The 21,725-nt window shown below is 46.3% G+C and overlaps 2 protein-coding genes and 1 pseudogene across 9 annotated transcripts in view; 1 reads left to right on the forward strand and 2 right to left on the reverse strand.

Moving 5' to 3' along the window:
* Positions 1-13,494, reverse strand: part of car (vacuolar protein sorting-associated protein 33A) — a 217,046-nt gene extending 203,552 nt beyond the window's left edge. For 2 of the 6 annotated variants that reach the window (XM_055072631.2, XM_072287439.1), the window contains exons 1-3: positions 13,352-13,494; positions 12,393-12,458; positions 12,266-12,331 (exon numbers count right to left, since the gene is read on the reverse strand). In XM_055072631.2, coding sequence (XP_054928606.2) covers positions 12,266-12,331; positions 12,393-12,458; positions 13,352-13,453 — 234 coding nt within the window. In that variant the 5' untranslated portion in view covers positions 13,454-13,494. Of the gene's footprint in view, positions 1-12,265; positions 12,332-12,392; positions 12,459-13,351 lie in introns of those variants that run through there. The other 4 variants (XM_055072635.2, XM_055072642.2, XM_050182950.3 and 1 more) reach the window with 3 other exon arrangements.
* On the reverse strand, positions 180-7,463 carry LOC140216315 (uncharacterized; annotated as a pseudogene).
* A 448-nt stretch (positions 13,495-13,942) lies between the features above and the next one.
* The window catches only part of LOC126536038 (small G protein signaling modulator 1-like), a 258,900-nt gene continuing 251,117 nt past the window's right edge, over positions 13,943-21,725 (forward strand). For all 3 annotated transcript variants that reach the window (XM_050182933.3, XM_050182941.3, XM_055072625.2), the window contains exon 1: positions 13,943-14,270. In XM_050182933.3, the coding sequence (XP_050038890.2) occupies positions 14,118-14,270 (153 nt within the window). In that variant the 5' untranslated portion in view covers positions 13,943-14,117. The remainder of the gene's footprint in view (positions 14,271-21,725) is intronic.

Genomic DNA, 21,725 nt, shown 5'->3' on the forward strand with positions numbered 1-21,725 from the left:
TAATGCGATTGGCATTCTTTGGAAATGTCAGCACTTTTAGGAAACTATCTATTTGTCTGTATATCTAACCGTTTCCCCTCCAATTTGGGTCACCGGGTATTCCATGATAACAGGGTTTAAAACCAACCATTGGATGAACTTGGGTCACTGGGTACAAGCTGCTCTTCAATGGATCTCTTTCACACTAGCTCTTCAACAAACTTCTCTGATGCTAACTGGGGTCTCTGGTATGTGCAACTCTTCAATGACAAAGAAAATCATTGAAAATTTATCTGGCCCAGGGCAGAATCAAACATGTGTTACACATATTCAGACAACCAGGCCTAAATATGTATTCATGCGCCCACCATGTGCAAACTTCAGAGCAGCGCCACTACAAGGCACAGCATGTCCAGGGTGAAGCGAGAGAGAGGAGGAACCCAGCTGCGCACACGCCTCATACACAATGACAGGTCTCTGCAGTGGCAATATGGTGCCTTGCTACTTTGCTTCAATGCTAATCGCACTAACACCAACATTCATCGTTAGGTGGGCTCTGTGGGAATTTTTTTTCTTTTGAAGTTAATGACATAATCAAGTCACATTAGTCTGAATACTAATTAGATGTTTCTTTTAAGAGTGAACCATACTGTACAATAAGCAAAGGCATTCACTTCCAGCTGTTTACTTTGGAAATGTCAAACCAAACTTTACACATGTGGACAAGAAACAACAGAATTCGCCTCGAAGGTGGAGATACAGAAACTATGTATTGTATTCATTTTCATGCGAGATCGTGGAGCACAGCAATAAATCATGCTACTTCATTTTTCATTTTCAACAGCGCCAAAAAACGCACAGAGGAGCGGGACCACAGAACCAGTGCTGTGATCTGTACCAACTAGCTTGTGCCCAAATCCTTCTACTTCATTCTATTTATTTTTCTTGCAAATTTCTGGTGGTGTGATGCAGAGCAGTGCGAGCGGTGTTACAGCATGCAGAGAGGCAGCACTAAAGGTGTGGCCTAGTAATAGGAATGGTTAACAACCACATCAGTCTTAGTGATCCACATAGTTGTCCCTTGGATTTGTTTTTCGCTTTCGGATCATGCTTGCACACCCTCATGTTGATGCAACTCATGTCTCATTCATATACACCCAACCACTGCTTAGTGAAATCCAACATACATGGGTTGTGCAAAGAAGTGTTTTGGCATACCAACAAGTAGCAAGCATTCCTTCACATGCAGCACTCGCCTTGGTTTGACCAACAAAGGCCAGATTTGCACTATATTCAGAAAAAAAAAAAAGAAATAGCCCGACATCATACTCGTCAGCCACTTTTTTTTTGCATTAAGCAATATTCTCTGGATGTAGGGGTTAAATAAGGGCCTAAGCTTGTATTTCTCCTATTGCAGGTCATATTCTGAACCTCTCAGTTTCAGCTACTGAACATCTGCTTAGAAATTCAAGTCTGCTACATTTATTTTGATGCATATCCAAAGTTTGAAAATATGAGAGCAACTTAAGAGCTACCAGAAACATCACTTACTGTTGTCAATAAAACTGCTAGAGACAGAGGGAGGCAGCATGGCTTTTACAGAGGATGGCACGTGCAACACACCAGGGTGAAGTAAAGACAAAAAAAAATTATGATAGCAGAATCTTCTAGGAAGATTTAAAACAACTGCATACACGCTTTTTCACTTCGACGTGTATGCGGTCGTACGACTTCATCCTGGTTACTATTGGTTGTCGGGTTACACGAGCCATCCTCTATAAAAGCCATGCTGTTTTTCCATAAAAATTCGGTTGCAAGTACCGCCCTGTGTTGTCTCCCTCCGTCCCGCGTCTGTAGTGGTTTTATCCCCAATGTCTTACCAATTGGCCTACAACTTTACCCTGCCAGATCACTTACTGCACAGTGCCATTGTTATCAATCACAGCTACCAGTTTATAACATTTTTTCTCCTCAATGTTTACAACAAATTTATCCATACTGCAAGATGTGTAGGAAGATAACCCATATGAAGTTATTGTGATAGCATGTGTATGGACACTCGAGGTGTGTTTCTGCTGCTTGATATGCTGGCAAGGTATTGAAGGTGCATGCATGGCCTATGCGGCCTGTATGTGGAGAGTTAGCTGGTTTTCAGTGACGTAAGCAAAGCGCAGTGCGTTTGGCTGGTTTCCATTGGTCTTGTCTCGAGCACTATCGAGGTATGTCAACAGCAACGCAGCTGGCAGTGCTCTTTATCATGCCAGTGTTGCAGCACATCTTCCCCGCCCCCTACCGGCTGTTACCTTGCATATCGTCATCTCTTCCCCACGTATCGTTACAAGCCTATCTGAGGCCCTTGAGCACAATTCTAAACCTCACCACCACTTTCTGTGATTTGCCCTTGGGCTGAAACTGCCAATTTTTCTTACATAAATGAACTATGTTCCCTAGAATGCTTCTCTGATTATATATTATAATACCGAGACCGACCAAGTTGTCCAGCACTGTTTATTCTCAAAAAAGGCAATGCCCCAGCTCATGCGCGATGATGGCTATGTACAAATGAAAACGATGAAGTACGTTAATAGTGCTTACACTAATGTGGTGTTGACCGAAGGTGGAAGTCAGACTCCAGCCGTCCCGAAGTAAAAGCCGTTTATTTAACATATACAACCAATATATATAATGAAGAACAGAAGCGCCCCCTGGGGAATAAAGAACCGAAATGAATAACGAAACTGAATATAACATACTCCCTCCCTTATTTTTAGTAGTTAGTTGTTAGTAAGTATTAGTAACGAAAACCCCAAAGCATGCACACTGTACTTATTTACACATATTTACAACCTATGTACACAATGACAGACCACGAACTAATTGGTCTGATAGTCATTGAGCCAGGCCGGTGGCCGGCGCTCTCGGGTCGGCCGCGTTGGACGTCGCACTGGCGACGGGCTCGTTGACTGCTGCTGCGGTATGCCAGGACACAGTTCCTGCGTCCTGGGAGAAGGAGGCTGTAGCACGGCAGGCTGCAGCACATCGGGAGACAGCGGCTGCGGCGTGGCAGGCTGTAGCGCCTCAGGGGACCGCGGCTGCGGCGTTGCAGGCTGTAGCGCCTCAGGAGACCGCGGCTGCGGCGTGGCAGGTTGCAGCGCCTCAGGAAGCTGCGACGTGGCGGGCTGCAGCCCATCAGGAGACCGCGGCTGCGGCGTGGCAGGTGGGCCTGGTCCCCAGGTGCCCCTCTCCGGAACCCTGGAAAGCTTGGAGGCATTCCACGTACGGCCGTCTCCAAGTCGGAAAGAGGCTGGTCCCCTCCTCTTGATTACCTCAGTGGGTGAAGAAAAGGCGCAGTCTCCCTTGAACCGAACGGACGGTTTTTTGACACGGACAAAATCGCCTACGGCTATCTTCGTCTTCTTGGCGGCTCTTCTTTTGTCCGTGTAGTGCTTACTGCTTTGCTGCTGACGCCGAACCCTTTGACGAAGTCGCGCCAACTCCTTGGCTGGATCTTCCGCAAATGCTGGTGCCGAGAAACCCACGATATCCAGCCTGGTTCGGGGCATTCTACCATGCAGCAGAACTGCTGGGGCGACTCCGGTGGTGGCGTGCGGAGTACAGCGGTAAATGGCAAGGTATTCTGTGACAGCTTGCCGGAGTGGTCGTCTTTCGAGGAGTGAGACTTGAATGAAGTTTTTCAATGTGCGATTGAAACGTTCTATTTGCCCATTGGCTTGGGGGTAGTATACTGAAGAATGTGAAAGACTGATGCCTCTGTGTTGCAGGAAAGTTATGAACTCACGCGAAGTGAACTGAGGTCCATTGTCACAAACGATCTCTTCCGGGTAGCCTTCCCGGGCAAAAACACTTCTTAAAAAGTCTTTCACGGTGCTCGTGGACACTTCGCTGCAAAAATACACCTCTGGCCATTTCGAATGGTAGTCAACAAGCGTTACAGCAAATCTGCTGTTGTAGGCTGCATGCTCCAAGGGACCAACAATGTCTAGGCCAAGCTTTTGCCACGGTCGCTCAGGCCATTCAACAGGTTGCAACGGTGCTAGTGATGTTTTGGCGGACTTATCTGCCTCCAGACAGATATGGCAGTTTTTTACTGCCGTTTCCACTTGCTTATCCATTCGTGGCCACCAGAACCGCTCACGCAGTCGCGCCTTCGTGCGCGTGATACCCGGATGTGTCTCGTGCGCGATGCCGATGATCTGAGCCGTGAGGGAGGACGGAACAACGAGGCGCTCTCCACGCAGTAGCAGGTTATCGACAACAGAAAGTTCTTCCCGAATGGCGTAGAATGGTTTCGCCTCTTCTGGTATGGACTTCTTTGGCGGCCAGGAACTCAGCACAAATGACTTGACGGTTTCCAGGCAACTGTCGTCGAGGGCGGCCTGCCTGAACTTCTCCTTAGTCACGCAGGCTGGCTCAATGAACGAGACAATTTCTTCCTCCTTAGCAATCTCTGCCTCCGAGGGAGGTGCTGGTAGCCGAGAAAGTGCATCTGCTACAGTGTTTGTGGACCCCTTGTGGTATTCAACAGTGAAATTGTAGCAAAGCAGTCGTGCACTCCAGCGTGCGATTCGAAGTGGGCGTCTTCCATGTCCTTGTGACGACAGCAAGGACACCAGTGCCTGGTGGTCTGTTCGAATTGTGAAATGGCGACCCCACAGGTACGTGTGCCATCGCTCACACGCCCAAATGCACGCAAGTGCTTCTCGTTCACCGACTGAATATTTTCTCTCTGCAGGCGACAGTGTACGAGATGCGAAAGCGACTGTGCGGAGCTCGTGGCCACTTTGTTGCTGCAGGACTGCTCCCAGCCCACAGTCGGACGCGTCGGTCGACACAATTATTGGCAATGACGGATCGAACATCTGGAGGACTGTACTTGACGAAAGCATTTCCTTGACCCTCCGGAAACTGCTGTCTGCTTCGGCAGACCAGATGAATGGCTCATTTTTGCGAAGTAAGACTCTCATAGGCTCAACCACTTGTGCCAAGTGTGGAACAAACTTGGAGTAGTATTCTACGAGGCCCAGGAACGAACGAAGAGTGGCCACATCAGTTGGCACTGGTGTGTTAACTATGGAGTCTACTTTCTCTGGAAGTGGCGAGATACCACGTGCAGTGACCTTGTGCCCTAGAAAGGCAAGTTCTGGAACGTCGAAAAGGCATTTGTCGTTCAGTTTCAGACCTGCGTTCTTGATCTTTTGCAGCACGGTCTTCAAGTTTGAAAGGTGTTGTTCTGCGGTCTTGCCAAAAATGATGACATCATCAATGTAGAACAACACGCCAGGGCAGCGGTCAAGGATTTTCGCCATCATCTTCTGAAATGCCGCTGGGGCAGAAGCCAACCCAAAGCAAACTCTTTTAAAACGGAAAAGGCCATCATGGGTGATGAAAGCTGTCAGATCCCTGCTGTCAGGGTGCAAGAGAACCTGATGGTAAGCAGAAGCCAAGTCAAGTTTGGAGAAGTGTGTAGCGCCTACCAAAGCGTGAAGCAGCTCCTCTGTATGGGGCAATGGGAAACTGTCTGGAACAATAGCTTTGTTCGGCTCTCGAAGATCTACACAGATCCTGATGCTACCATCTTTCTTGTTAACAACAACAATGGGGGACACCCATTCAGAAGCATCGATCCGCTCGATGATGTCAAGGCTCAGCAACCTATGAAGCTCATTTGATACTGGTGAACGGAGAGAATACGGCAGACGGCGAAGCTTCGAAGTTACAGGCTGCACGCCTTGCCGTGTCTTGATGCGATGCGTGAACCCCTTAGCGAGACCCAACTCGGGACTGAAAAGTGAACTGAACTCATGTGCTAAGGCTGGCGGAAGAGCTTTGTTACGGGGCTGCGTGCTTGACGATGTGGAAATAGAACAGGATAGCGGGTCAACAACAGTCGGCTGCGGAGTAACGGACGTGTATAGGCACTTGAGAGCAGAACCCTCAATGCGAAGATCCAAGGCTTTAATACCGTCTAGACCGATCAGAGAAGTGCCTCGGTGAACAACATAAAAACGTAGCGACGCTGTGCGGCCTTTAAATCGAACGTTTGCCTGGAAACAACCTAGCACTGGAATCAGCCGTTGAGAGTAGTCAAACAGACTAACATGCGGAGCAGGCAGGAGCGGAACGCTCTGAAAATATCGACTGAAGTCTTGTTCCGACAGGATTGAAACAGACGACCCTGAATCAACAAGGAATGTCAAAGTGACATTCGCGACTTGCAATTGAATATGGATTCCGCTACGCGCGGAACGTTGGACAGTCAAAACTTCCTCAGCACTGCTGGATGACGAAACATCTTCATGAAATTCAACTTCACGGACTCGGCCTTGCATTTGGGTTAGCTTGCGGTTGCATACCCTTTGAAAGTGGCCCTTGTGACCGCAAAACGAACAAGTCTTGCCATGCGCTGGGCACTGTGGCGCTGACGCGATGTGGTCCCGCGAACCGCATCGGAAACAATGTGGCGAGCCGGAGCGGCTACTCTGTTCTCGGTACCGCCGAGGGGGGCGGTTCCACTGCGGCGCACGTGAGCCGCTCGCGCTCCTCGTTAAATTTTTCTCTACGGTGGCTGCCGGTCGTGAATTCCTTTTTTTCGAAGAATGCGACGATGGTTTTCGACGCTGCCGCAATGAAATTGCTTCGACCGAAGCAGAAAGCTCTTTTAGCTCTTCAGCCGCCTGCTCAAACTGAAGTGCAATTCGAACAGAATTCTCGAATGAAAGTGTGGAACCCTCGAGCAGTAACCGCTCACGTACGCGAGGGGAAGCTACACCGGCAACGAATTGGTCCCGCAAAGCATCATCTTGCGAGGCAAACGAGCAATGTGACGCTAGCTCCCGTAGAGCGGCAACAAAGTCATGAACGGACTCGCCTGTGTGTTGGCTGCGGCGGTGAAAGCGATGACGCTCGATGATAACGTTGCGCGACGTCGAAAACTGTAGCCGTAATGCGGCGAGTGCAGAGTCGTATTCGTCAGGAGGGGCCACGGCAGACTTGTCATCGGCGCGTGCTGCGGCACTTGGCGCGGCCGGTGCTGCGGCGCTCGTCCCTGCATGTAGCGTCTGCTAAATACGCTGGCCCTCCGCCCCCAAACAATGCAAAAGAATAGCCTTGCGTTGCTCCGGCTTGAATGCGGCGGCTCCGGATGCCAGCAAGTACACGTTGAACATCTGCTCCCACTGCTCCCATGGCAATGAGGGACGGCCGGGCGTCGGAAGGAAAAACGGCGGCGGAGCAAGCCCGGTGAAGCTCATGGTGGCGGATACGGACGGCGCAGCGGGGCTGGGGGTACGTTCACGACATCCTCGTCGCCAATGTGGTGTTGACCGAAGGTGGAAGTCAGACTCCAGCCGTCCCGAAGTAAAAGCCGTTTATTTAACATATACAACCAATATATATAATGAAGAACAGAAGCGCCCCCTGGGGAATAAAGAACCGAAATGAATAACGAAACTGAATATAACAACTAACTTCCCCCCGTCATGGAAGCGGCCAGCATGGCCGCAGATTAGAGATTATCTAAACGGGGAGTGAAGGGCTTCATCCGCGAGACATGAACAATTTCAGCATTCCGGCGCCGCCGGTCAGTGACGGAGTGTACTGGGCGGACGAGATAGTTCACTGCAGATGTTTGCTGCACAACGGTGTATGGGCCAATGTAGCGTTGAAGGAACTTCTCACAGAGGCCTAGTGTGCGAACTGGAGTCCAAAGCAGGACTTGGTCTCCAGGGTGAAAACATACATCACGGTGTTTGTTGTCGCAGTGACGTTTGCGCTCAGCCTGGGTAGCTTCTGTGTTTCCCCGAGCGATTTGACGGCAATGTGCAACTCGGGCAGCAAAATATTCTGGAAGCGACGCGTAAGGCGAAGGTGCTAAAAAGAATTCTCTGTCGAATATGGTAGAAGGAGATCGTCCATATACAAGGAAGAAAGGGCTGTAGCCAGTAGTCCATTGAATAGCAGTATTATATGCGAATCACACAAAATAATTTTATCCCAGTCAGTGTGGTCAGGATGGATGTACATGGAAATCATGTCAGACAGCGTACAGTGGAAGCGCTCAGTAAGGCCGTTGGTTTGCGGATGATAGGTAGAAGTAGATTTGTGGACGGTATTAGCGGCCCGAAGAACTTCCTTGAGAACTTGGGAAATGAATGCCTTGCCACGGTCACTGAGAAGAATGCGAAGAGCCCCGTGGCGCAAGACGATGGAGCGCAAAAAACAGTCGGCGACCTCAGAAGTGGTACCGGATCGCAGAGGGGCAGTCTCTGCATATCTTCTTAAATGGTCGACCGAGGTGACAATCCAATGGTGAACGGAGGGTGTCAACGGCAAGGGACCATACAAATCAATACCAACAAATTCAAAAGGTGCGTCCGGGCAAGGAAGAGGTTGTAATAAACCGGCAGGAGGAGATGTCGAGCGTTTGCGGTGCTGACATGATGCACAAAAGGCAATGTATTTGGCCACCGTTGGATAGGCCAGGCCAGAAGCAGCAGGTCTTGATGCAGTCGTAAGTCTTGTGGAAGCCTAAGTGGCCAGCCGATACGTCATCATGAAGTGCCTCTAATACTCACAGGCGAAGGCAGTGAGGTAGAACTGGGACCCACCGATGACCTCTTGGGTGGTAAACGTAACGGTGTAGCACACCATCTTGAAGGCGTAATTGTCAAGGTTGGCGTCACAAGCGGCTGTCGGGTGGTTCGGCGAACCCACTAAGGCGATCCATGAGAGCTCGACAGTAAGAGTCGGCCCGCTGAAGCGACACGAAATCAGACCGTGATGAAAGCGTAACTTGGTCAAGGGGCGTTATCGAGAGCTGGTGTGAAGCAGGCGTAGCATCGGAACGACGCGGTGGGGAAGACGACGGCACGTTACCGGGAGAGAGCGAGAGTTGGCAGCGAGACAATGCGTCTGCATCATGATGACTTTTTCCAGACTTGTACGTTATTGTAAAGTTATACTGCTGCAAGCGGAGTATCCAGTGTCGTAAGCGTCCTGACATGTTTTTCATTGATGACAGCTAACACAGAGCATGATGGTCGGTGACGATGGTGAAGTGGCGGCCGTAAAGGTATGGGCGAAATTTCTGAATCGACTAAACGATAGCAAGGCACTCTTGCTCTGTAATGGTGTAGTTCCACTCAGTTGGAGAAAGTGCTCGGCTGGCATATGCTATGACTTGCTCTTTAGAGGCTGCATTACGTTGCAGAAGTACTGACCAATACCTTGTGCGCTTGCGTCAGTATGGAGTCCGGAAGTAAGATGTCGCTTAAGAGCTTCAAAATCCGACTCGCAGTCGCTAGTCCATGTGAAAGAGGCGCCGGTAACCAGTAGCTTGTGTAGAGGAGCTGCTATTGCAGCGAAGTGGCGTATAAATCGACGAAAATATGACGCCAAGCCGAGGAAACTACGTAGATCTTTCTGTTGCTGGGGGCGAGGAAACTGGAGAACAGCACAAATCTTTTCGGGGTCTGGCTGGATGCCATCTTTTGAGACGACGTGGCCCAATACTTTTATGCTCTTGCTTGCAAATTTCCATTCTTCTTTTATTGATCTGGAGACCAGCATTTGCAAGGCACTTGAGAACTTTGTCTAATCGATGAAGATGTTGGCTGAAGTCAGACGAAAAGATGACAATATCGTCCAGATAACAGAGGCAGGTCTTCCATTTTAGACCACAAGTACGTTGTCTATCATGCGCTCAAATGTGGCAGGAGCATTACAAAGGCCAAAAGGCATCACATTAAATTCGTAAAGTCCGTCTGGTGTAGCGAATGCGGTCTTTTCTTTGTCAGTCTCGTTCATCGGAATTTGTCAATATCCTGATCGAAGATCAATGCTGGAGAAATACTCCGCCCCTTGTAGTGTGTCCAAAGCGTCGTCAATTCGAGGTATTGGATATACATCCTTGCATGTGATCTTATTGAGTGCTCGATAATCGACGCAAAAGTGAACGGAGCCATCTTTTTTCTTTACCAGAACTACGGGAGAAGACCATGGGCTAGATGAAGATCGTATTATCTTTTGCGCAAGCATGTCAGCAACCTGTTGTTCAATGATCTTGTGTTCGGACGGCGATACACGATAGAGGCGTCATCGTATTATAGCGGAACCGTCTGTTTCGATGCGGTGTGTAGGCGCAGAATTTTGGCTCAACATAGGGGAACAGCTATCGAAACAGGCTTTGTGCTTTGCCAAGACCACCAGTAAGGCTTCGGACTGCGCGGCTGTTAGGTCAGAGCCAAGAACGGCTGGAGGAGGGAGAGAAGCATCCAAACCTGAGGTTGGTGCTGGCGATGAAGGGCAAAGCGTGACTGTAAAGATAGGTTGAGTGTCAGCGAGGGTTGCCACAGTCATCCCTTTGGGCAGCATCACTGGATCTGGGGTCGTGTTGCAAGCAGACAGAAGGGCACAGCCACGTGAAAACCGGACGAGACAGGTGGCAATGAGAATTCCGCGTGAAGTACAGCGGGAAGATGGGGCGACTAGGGCGTCTCCGTCAGCGATCTGACTGGATGTTATGTCTATGTCTTCGTGACTAGGACGCAGGATCTAGTCTGCAGCGATGGCCAAGTTCACGCATGAAAGTGAAGAGTCTGTAACAGATGCAAGCGCTGTATCCGTGATATGGACAACTTCCTCTCTACATGAAATGACGGCTGAAGCAGAATGTAGGAAGTCCCAACCAGTATAAGTTCATGGATACATGTTGGAAGGATGAGAAACTGAATATGGTGGTGTATGCCGTTGATGAGAACACGAGCAGTACACTGTCCGTCGGGGTGAATGAATGCATTATTAGCACCACGCAAAATAGGTCCCAAGATAAGGCGTTTTTACTTACCGGAACCGGGAACACAGATCACTCCGAAGAACAGAAACGGCGGCACCGGTATCGATGAGAGCTGACGCGGGAACACCTTCGATAGTTACAGAAAGCATATTGGCGGGGCGAACAGGAAGAATTTTCGAAGATCGATAAGAAGCAGTTTCCCCTCTAAAAACTGCAAGAGTTAGTTTTCAGAGTGCTGGTCAACAAGATGGGAAGTAGGGCGACGCGGTGATGTAGAGCGCCAGTAAGGCGAAGGAGAACAACGTCTAGCCGAACGGGAACTATGAGGCAGATTGGAAGCAGCTGGAGGAGACGGAGAACGCTGTTGCGAGAATGAGTACAATCCGGGATAGTAGGCGTCTGGACGGCGAGTGCGGTCTCTTTCGTGCTCAGCATAGCCTCACCTTTCATCCTGCTGGCGACGTCGGTAGAAGCGAGTTATATGGCCGCGTATACCACAGTAACAACAAACCGGACGAGGTGGACGCCACTGAGGGTAGGATGGCGCAGCAAGTGCTCTGGTTCCCATCGAAGCCAAATGGTCATAGGAAACGTCAATAGGCAAGGAGGTCACGGTAGCGGTGGGTAGCGAAGCAACATCCGCGTAGGTAGGTGTGGGGCACGCTACCGGAGCAAGAGGCGTCGTGGGTGTAGTCATCGCTGTCAACTCTTGCTTGACGACCTCGCGCAAGTTGAAGGTGGGGGTTGGGGCGCAGGCAGCAACAGCAGGCAGCAAGGGGGATCATGCTGAGGGCTCGTCACAGTCCAAGAGGGCGCTGCAGGCGGGGTCGTCTGTGTGGTAGGGTTAGAGGTGCCGGAAAAGCCGAGGTTGGAAGTGTACATCGTTGTAAGGGTAGCCGGGCGCAGGCGGCGACCGAAACGTAGCTGCAGGGAGGACGGGAACGCGAGAGGACGTCGGGGTGTTGACGTACCTCCACCACTTTATAATACCGAGACCGACCAAGTTGTCCAGCACTGTTTATTCTCAAAAAAGGCAACGCCCCAGCTCACGCGCAAAGAACTAGAAGAACAGGGAAGATGATGATGGCTATGTACAAATGAAAACGACGAAGTGCGTTAATAGTGCTTACAATATTTGAATTTTACATTTCAGCCTTTCCATCCAGTTAGTGTGAGAGAGAGAGTATAACTTTATTGAGAAAAGGCAAAAAAAAAGAAACTTAACATAGGTGGAGCCCCTAGTCCTGGGCCCCACTGGCTTGAGTGGCTCGCTAGGCTTGGTCCAGGAGAGCCAGCTGGCTGTCCTGTTCCTGTCTGCAAGCCATGCCTCCCACTGCCTTCCAGTTACTGTTTTAATAGGGCTGTGCATTTGTTGGCCTAGATTCATTTCATAACCCTGGCCCCCAACAGCTTCATGCTTTCGAGACCATAGCATCATATCCATAGACTTTGCTATATTCATAGAGTACTCACCCGCAGTAGACCAAACTCTGCAATAAGGCTGAAGGGCCCAGCCAGAGACTCGTCCCACACGATGGCCTGTAAATCACGTTGAATATGTAACGCTGCACTAAGCTAGTAAAGCACCGAAAGGATGTACTTGCTTAGCTTTTCTCGTTTTAATTTTCCTTTGTCTCAATGTGTTCCTTGATTTTAGTTGTTTCCACTGTTTCCAATGCAATGAAAAAAAAAAGTTAACTGTTATCCTTGGTTGCGAAGAGGCCTACAAGAGGGCCTGTCGCAGGCAGGAGTTTTTCAGGAAAGTGTATGTTCCTTTTGCCAGACGTGCATCACACACACACTTTGTGGCACAGTACACTTGCATTTTTTTTCATGGCGTTAGAGCACTACATTCCAAGTTTAAAAATGCATGTCGTCCTTCCGATAAGCAATTATTCGCTATGAATAACCTATTCGCCTGATTTACAGAAAGAAACGACTGCCAATTGCAAAGTGATTTACAGAATTCAGTACACGCTTAAGAGCAAACGTCAATGAAAGTTTAGATTTTGTAGCGCTTTATCAGCCTACTCCAACCACAAAGAAAAACCGAGGTACAAACACAGGAAGTTGCAATACTACTGCAAGAAGGCAAGTAAGTGCTACAACAGGATATGAAGAGAGTCGATGGTCTTCCCATGGTTTGTACCCGAGACGTTTAAACAAGCACGCGATAAGTGTGACGATGCCTTCATCGTCCCATGCGAGCATTTAAAGAGTACACGTCGCACAGCAAATGTTAACATGGTTTCCCCGTTAATTTTATTTGCACATGAATGGCAAAATGGTCACAATTTGAAAGAAGATAATCGAAGTGTCTCACTGGTCTAAACGCATTAGGAACAGATGCATAGTAAAAGCTTAGACTGCGTAAATGAAAACACGAGCGCACACCGATGAAAAGAAGCCGACAATGACAACTTGACTGTTCGCTTTCACGCTGGAGATATCAAACGCAGTCACCGACAGCACTTTGAGTTTCCTTGATAGCAACAAGCATGGAAGATTTGTTCGTGCACTCCCGCATCTACGGAATTTCATTCATATTTTTTTTTTTACCTTGGTGCCATTGCATTTGTCGAGCAATTCGATCAGTTCTCTTCTTGCTGCCTCACGTAGCAGCGCGACGTTGACCCTGCCGTTGGCCAAGTGCGCGGCCATTTTTAAACACCGCCCCTTGCTTCCTACCAGTTTCGACACTCCTCCTATCCTATTTTGCGAACTCCACGTAATCCTCTTTTTCATAAGCTTGCCGTTTGGAGGCGCTATAAACATACTCCGCTACAGAGTTGATAAAGTGCCGTTTAAGCACAAGTTATAGGGCTACCCATGGGATACCCAGGTTTCACGACAACAAAGAAACAACCACCGTAATATTTGCGTGGCAAAAGCAAAAAAAGTTGTCAACGTATACAAAAAAAAAAGAATTAGTAGGTGGCGACATTACCAAAGTGAAAGTGTGTTTCACGCACCTTAATGTTTAGTAATGCAACTGAGCAGGCCAATGTGTTGAGCAGGCATACAAGTAGAACAAACTAGAGATATGACATAACCAATAGGTCAGGACACAGCATTCTGCTTCAAAAACATTGGAAAGTTCGTTGCATCTAGGGCTTCCTAATGTCCTAGGCATAGAGTGGTCCTAGGCCGTAGGGAAACCTGCGGGGAAACCAACGCTGAAACCGAAGGGAGCGCCGCATCAATCAGAGTGGCAGAGCGGGCCTCGACCACCTTAGTTGCTGCCGTCGCCGAGACGAATTGTTGTGCGTGCAGTCACGCGCGATTTGTTGTTTCTGTCTTTAAGTAGGGTAGACTCGAAGAGGTTATGGCCCTCGCGTCAGCGCCGGCCGCATTCTCCAAGAGCGACTCGCCGACTCGCATCATGACTGTCTTCCGGAGCAAGAGCGACGATACGTCGGCGTCGCTGCTCAGCGAAAACGAGTACAGGGAGAAACTACTGCGGACTGTGAAGAAAGAGGTAATGTGCGCTCTGCCGCTGCGACGCACGCAGCTGGTGCGCCGGCTGCCGATTACTCTGCTGCAGCCGCGTCGCAGCAGTTGTGTTGCGGTCGAGCGAAATATGCGCGATATACTTCCGATCGCTTCACCCAAGGAGTTGCAAAACTCGTTCTGTTAGAGGTTGGCACTGAGATGAAAAAGGCGAAGAGTGCCTGCGCTGCCCAGAGCGTCCGGGGATGCTTGATACTAGTGACCATATTGCACAATTTGGGAGTCGGCCCGGCACATATGGGGCCCAGCAGAGGCGATTGGCGTCATGCCGCCTGGCTGAAAACGCTGCCTATAAATCTATCGTTTCTCGCTTCGTTTGGCAGCTAGCGCACCGTAAACTACAGGCGTGCGCGCGGGACATGCCTCGGCCTTCAGCAAACGCCTGTTGCGCGCCAGGGGATCCGCGACGTTCGCTTTTGGGTCGATGAACCTCGTGCGAGACAGTTGCAAAGAGCGCCCGGTGTGCGGATCGCGCGTATCGCGGCCTCGCTTGCGGCAACGCGCAGTTCCGGGGCGTCGCGCGCCGCATTTCCGCGCGCCATTCCGGAGGCTGTTGTGCCGCAAAGCCTGCTTTACGAGCGAAGATCCGAACGCTGGCAGTGCATACGCTGCGCTGATGCTGTACGCATTGTAATCTCTCTCGTACTTTTATTGTGTGCATAATTAAAATGCGATTTAAAGAAGAAAGGAAACCAAGGTTTAATTGTACAAATAAACTGTCTGGGGCATTAAAATGCACACACACACACACACACACACACACACACACACACACACACACACACACACACACACACATATATATATATATATATATATATATATATATACATATATATATATATATATATTATGCATCGAGATGCATGCGGTATTCTTCTTAGCATTAATGCACATCCACTAGTGTTCAGAAAATAAAGATTTATAGAAGTATAGATGCATAGAAAATAGATAAATATAGCATGTATTTCATTTAATTGAATAAATTCATAGCATGAAATGAGCCATACTTTAAAATCTGTTTTTGTTTTAACCCATTCAGTTCACCTATCTATACATTTGAACATATATAGTTGTGCAATGTATACATGAAGTATTAAGGTTGTGGGTTCAGTCCCTACTGGAGACAAGGTCTTTTTGTCCACTTTCATTCCCCTATTCATTATTTTCTACATTTATATATCAACCACAGCTTATTGTCCTATGCTTACTTCGGCCTCATTGCCTGTGAATTTATATGGAATTGTGATGAAAATTTTATCTAGTATGACATAAATGCATGCTGGTTAATAGCTTATGTTCCATAGAAAATCAGCTGGTTGCATATGACAGAGGTATTCTCGACAGCAGATATCACAGAGGTCTTGGACAAACAAAAAATATGTTGATTATGGTCTCAACAGCACATGTATGTTGCAATAATTTTCCACTCAAAGATGAAGGTTTCATGTGCAAGGTGTGCCAGAGTAATTTTGAGTTTTCTGTGAAGTGTGAATTACATCATATAATATGACTACACTCTGTGGCCTTTATGTAGCAGCACTACTAGAACTAGTACTGCCTGCCGAGCCGTATCGTGAGTACTTTATTTGCTGGCATGTGTCTATCCTTGCTCACCATTAATTTTCTTAAAGCAAACAATACAAAGGTTATTTACCAAGAAGCCCTGATTGTTTTGTTTTCTTTTTCTCCTCATTTAATTCTTCCAAATGAAGTAACTGAAAAGTTCAGCAATGGACATGCATAGATACACAGGGGCTGGGATATTCACAGATGGCTGCAGTAGTTCCCTTCTGCATGCTGACTTAGCAGCTTGTTATATACATGCATAAACACTGCACACGGGTGGATTAATGGGATGGGCAGTGGACCTTCTCCCCATGACGTGTACCTATGATGTATGAGTGAAAAGCATTTTTCTCCGATCTACATATAGTGCCTTTTTTAACCATGACCCTCTCCTTTCAATCACTTATGTGTTTGCACTTTGTTCACATTTTAACATAATTCACTTAATTGTGTAACATTGTATGGTTGTTAGAATAATTTATTATTGCATACTTCCAGTCTGGGCAAATTTCCTGTGATGGATGTGCAGTCTTATTTTGTTGTAGCGCAAGCTGAACAAGCTATATCTATCCTCATGGATGTGCAGTGTAATTTTAAGAAAAACAAGAAAAGACTACAGTGTGATAAAAGACGTACTTATGTAAAGGCTGTGGAAACAGTTTGACTTTTTATAAATTAAGTATACTTATATCGTTTTAAAAATGTGCATGTCTAAATTGGTAGCCTCTAAATGAAGAGTAATATGTAGCATGTAAAGAACACACTTACATTATCTCTTTAATTTTCTATTCCAGGTAGTTAATGAATTCAAGCAAGTTGAAGCCCGTATTTCACATTATGTAGCCTAGCAAATAAATATTAAATAATGAAGCCTTTAAGAGCACCATGTGAACAATTATTTCACCCTTCTCTGGCTCGCTAAAGTCAAAACTGATACAGAAAAAGAGCAGATATGATGTCAATCTCGCTGTCCCCACATTTCGCGATGCTGGCACTATAACCACAGGCATGTTTTCATTAGGAGGTGTCTTGCATATCACATTCTTTATGTTTGGATTCGATGGCGCTGTAGAGTTTGGTGCTGGTGGCACACCCAACCTGTGCCATCATTCTATCACACATGTTGACACAAGAGGTCTTTTACGGTCAACATTCACCACAACAGCATTGAACCCCATGGCTGCTTGTTGTTGAAACAAGAGCTCGTCATTTGCAAGGAGGCGGCTCATGCAGCCATACCATATACCATTGGGGGCACTAGTTGTAATGTGTCGAAAGATGGCGGGCAGTCAAATTTGAAAACGCAGTGCAAAAACAGGACTAGAATGAAAGGAGACAGAATGGGATTGTGCTGTCTGTCAATTGAAAGTTTTATTACATGGAAGCAGGTATATGTAAGTGCTCACGGATTGAAATAGGACACGGAGCATTTAGTACAACCCTACATATGTGCAAAGTACGCGAGCGCACAATGTCATGTCGCTAGGAATTTGGTCACCAAAGGTGACGAGGACTCCGATGTAAGTGTACGTGCCAGAATTACGTCGATGTGACACGAACTGCAGCCGGTTGAAGCGAAAGTATGCGCATTACTTAACCCTAAATTGACGCGTTTCATTCCGTGAGCACTGTACACCTAGGACCAATACATGCAGGGAAGACAGAACCATGTCATCGAACTCAAGAAGATTGGCTTGATTGACACCATTTGAGCTTTTATTTTCATGTTAGTTTCACTTTAAGTGAATCTGGAAATATAAAATCTTTGTTTAGCAATTATAAATCTTATTACCGACTAGTAAAACGACGAAACTGAAGTTTCAGTGCCCATATAAGTACCCTGTTCACAAAAACAACGAAAATGGAAAAGCATCGCAAAAAGGAAAATTTACAGCGCAGCTAGCAGAGCAAAAGAAGCCTGCACAACCTTCTTCATGCTTCAAAATGTGGAATCTGTTCTCTGCTAAGACCTGACCTTCAATCGAGACAAATAAAAATTAAATGCATAGTAGAAGGTGCCATTGGCTACCTTCTTCCAGAAGTTCAAGACAAAGTACAAACTAACCCACTAGGGCATCTGCGTCAGCAGGTGTTTGGTGTGTTGCGACGCCACATATTTATTTATTTATTTATTTATTTATTTATTTAATACATACATACTGCAGACCAATCTGGCCCAAGCAGGACGGGCAATACAATGTACAGAATACCTATTTTACACAAAAGGAGAACAACAACAAGAAAAGAAACATGATAGTACCAGAGGAAAGAACACAAAAAGACATAATCATCTAGTCATACAGTGCATCATAAGGTTCTGTTAGGCTATTCCAGTCGGACACAGAACGCAGAAAAAAGGAAAACTTATAAATGTCTCTTCTGGCAAAGTAAGGGGTTAGAAAGTGTGTTTGGTAATGTCGCGTAGGTCTTGTGGCCAAAGGGAAAAGAAACTGTGTCTGATCAATAGCCATTTTTACCGTTAAGAAGTAAGTTTTAAAAATTCAAACGACATTTTTTTCTTCTCGATTCAAGTAGCTCAATGTTGTTAGCTTTCATGAGCTCAGAAGGAGAATCAGTATACTTGAATTTGGAATAGATAAACCTGACAGCTTTTCACTGAATCCTTTCCAACTTCTTAATGTTAAGCTTAGTATAAGGATCCCAAACAATAGAGCTACATTCAAGCTTAGGTCGAATGAATGTGAAATAGTCAAGAAGTTTGACATTAGGAGGAGAATTACGAAGTTTTTCTTAAGTAACAAAGTTTGCGGAAAGCTGAAGAGCAAATGTTATCAATGTGCAGATTCCAAGAGAGGTTATTAGTGATTGTCACTCGTAGGTACTTGTACCTGGTAACCTGTTTCAGAGGAAGAGATGTCAGATTATAAATATATTTTAGAGGAGTTTTCTTAAGCGTTACACAAAGATAAACAGTTTTATCGGTGTTAACAGTCATGCCAAAATCTGTGCACCACTTAGATACATTAATGAGATTAGAATTCAACTCAACCTGATCGTGTGCACCTCTGATTTCACGAAATAAGACATCATCTGCAAATAACCTAATCTGAGTTCCAGGAGTAATTACGGAGACAATGTCATTTCTATATAAAAGAAATAGCAAGGGCAGGAAGAAACAGCACATATCTGAGCACATGAGGATAGGACCCTCCTGCGTCTAACTCTGCGCAGCTAAGCCATGTTCGAGGAAAAGGGGGATCCTGGGGTTTGAGCTTGGTGGAGGTAACACACCTCTTTGGCCTCGGCTTCAAGTAAACATCACCCCAGGGCTGACCCACCCAGAGGCAATTGGTAGTTGCCTTTTTCTGTCCTCCTCTCCAATCTTGGTCTTTCTCTCTCACCTTCCATCTTTCCTGCCTTCTACTCACTTCTGTGTTACTTGTGATCGTCCAGGTAGGAAGGGTTGACCTTGTGTGAGTAGCCAACCTTGGTTACGTCGTAGTATTCAGTTATAGTGGTGACCTACAGCTGGCGTTTACAGGACCTGTTCTTGCAGGCCCTGCAGCATCCCCTTGGGGTGCTCCACAGTGGGTGGCTGGCATTACTGCTGAAAAGCACATGCTCACTTATGGCTAGTGCTGTGCCCCTACTCCTTGATCGCCCCCAGAAAAGGGGGTGCACCAAAGTTTTCGAATTTTTGAGGAACCAAGCAGAGATGTTTCCCCGCTATCATGTGAATCACAGTAAAAAACTGGAAAAAACAGGGAGAGCCATCTCACCATTCCTTGTGGCGAAATGTCTGACAGATGCTATAGGCCGAGGTTATAAAGTTACGAAGTTGACCAGCAGTGACCTCCCCTTGAAACTCCGTTTTAAGAAGCAACACGAAAAGCTGTCAAATCTTGTCTCCTATGGGGACATTCCACTGACTATTTTATTTATTTATTTATATTGCAGCCTCAATGAGGCTATTGCAGGAGTGAAATGAACGCCAAACATACAAACATTCATAAACAAGCTTGCGTGAATTGTTTCAGTGGTAGTGAACGGATGTTGCCCAGTAATGAATTCCAGACTTCAATTGTTGATGTAAAGAAACTGTATTTAATGGAATCAGTGCGGGCAGAAAGGGTTGAGATATTTAGAGCATGGTGACCCCTCGTACATGAGGGTTTGGAAAAAGTCAAATAGTTATCTACAGAGGAGAGGCGAGGAGAATTGATTAACGTGTGAAGAAATTTTAGTCACTCACGTTTGCAACCCTCTGTAAGAGAAGTATGATCAAGTAGGGTAAGAGAGTTAGATGGCGAAAATTCTTTGTCATATCTCCTGCAAACAAAATGCACTGCCTTTTTTTGCACTGATTCTAGTTGTTTTGACTTCATTGGCTGCGTTGTATGGATTCCATACAATGCAGCCATATTCGAGGATGGGGTGAATGAGGTTTATATAAGTAAGAAGTTTAGTTTCTTGAGGAGCTAGACGAAGCATCCGATGTAAGTTACCTAGTCTTTTAAGGACCTTGTTACAGGTGACATCAATGTGTTTCGACCATGACAAATCGTGTGTTAGTAGGATACCTAAATATTTGAATTTGAAAACCCTATTTAAAGTAATATTATTAAAGCCATAGGCAAAGAAGGAAGGACATGAGCATCGTGTAAAGGACATGGAGACAGTTTTGAAAAAGTTGATATTCATTTGCCATGCTTTGGACCAGTTACAGAAGTCAGCAAAATATATGTTAAGGACAACATGATCAGTAAGAGATTTAATTGTATGATATAAAATGCAATAATCTTTAAAGAAGGCGTATTTTAACTGAGGTGTGTAGGGGGAGATCGTTAATATAAAGCAGGAATAAAAGAGGACCCAGTACTGAGCATTGGGGAACGCCTGATGAAACAGGCATCAAGGGTGAGTTCGTAGAGTTGAAACATACATATTGCGAATGCTGGGAAAAAAAGTATAATATCCAGCCAACCAAAGATGCATTTTTTAGTATAGCAAATAGCTTGTGCATAAGTTTAGGGTGTGAGACAGTGTCGAAGGCCTTTGCAAAGTCTATAAAAATAGCATCAATCTGGTCACCTATGTCTAAATAGCTGCTGATGTCGTGAACGAATTCTGTCAGTTGTGTTTCAGTGCTAAGGCCACGTCTAAAACCATGCTGTAAAGCGCATAAAATTTTTTAGTTTTGAGAAATTCCATAATATGTTTAAAGATAATCTGATCGAGTAATTTACATAAGTGTGCTATTAAGGAGATTGGCCTATAATTAGATAACAATTGAACGTTACCTGACTTAAATAAGGGAAGAATTGAAGCAAGTTTCAACAAGGGAGGAAGGGTGGCAGTTGAGAGAGATTTTTTAAAGATAATTCTTAGATATCTGCTGCACCAAAAAGAGTACCGAACGAGAAAAGCAGTCGGGATACCATCAGGACCACACGACTTCTTGGTGTCTAAGTTTAGAATTAACTTAAGTACACCCTCAGGAAACAGTGATATATCGTCGATTGGAGGGTATAGTTCGGAATCAAAAAGAGGGGTTACAGAGTTATCAGTTGTAAAGACAGAGTGGAAGTAGGTGTTAAAAGCTGTTGTGCAGGTGCAGTGCAAACAATAGTAATTTGTCGAATGGTAAGTTCTGTTCAGATATGCAGATATTTCTGGGCACACAATGTGATAAATGCTTTGTCTTGCTTATATCTTCCTGATATAAATTTTGCAGTTATGCAGCTATGTAGTGCGCCTCAGCTTGAGGTACTTCATTTTTTCTTCATGCATTCTCTCCTGCGACAAGGAAGTGCAACTTCGTGATGACAAAAAACCGTATCACTTGGTTGGCGATTTATATGCAATGTTGCGCACAGCCAACCATGTCCAGCTT

The sequence above is a fragment of the Dermacentor andersoni genome, chromosome 3 (genome assembly GCF_023375885.2).
Source record: "Dermacentor andersoni chromosome 3, qqDerAnde1_hic_scaffold, whole genome shotgun sequence".
Taxonomy (NCBI): Eukaryota; Metazoa; Arthropoda; class Arachnida; order Ixodida; family Ixodidae; genus Dermacentor; species Dermacentor andersoni.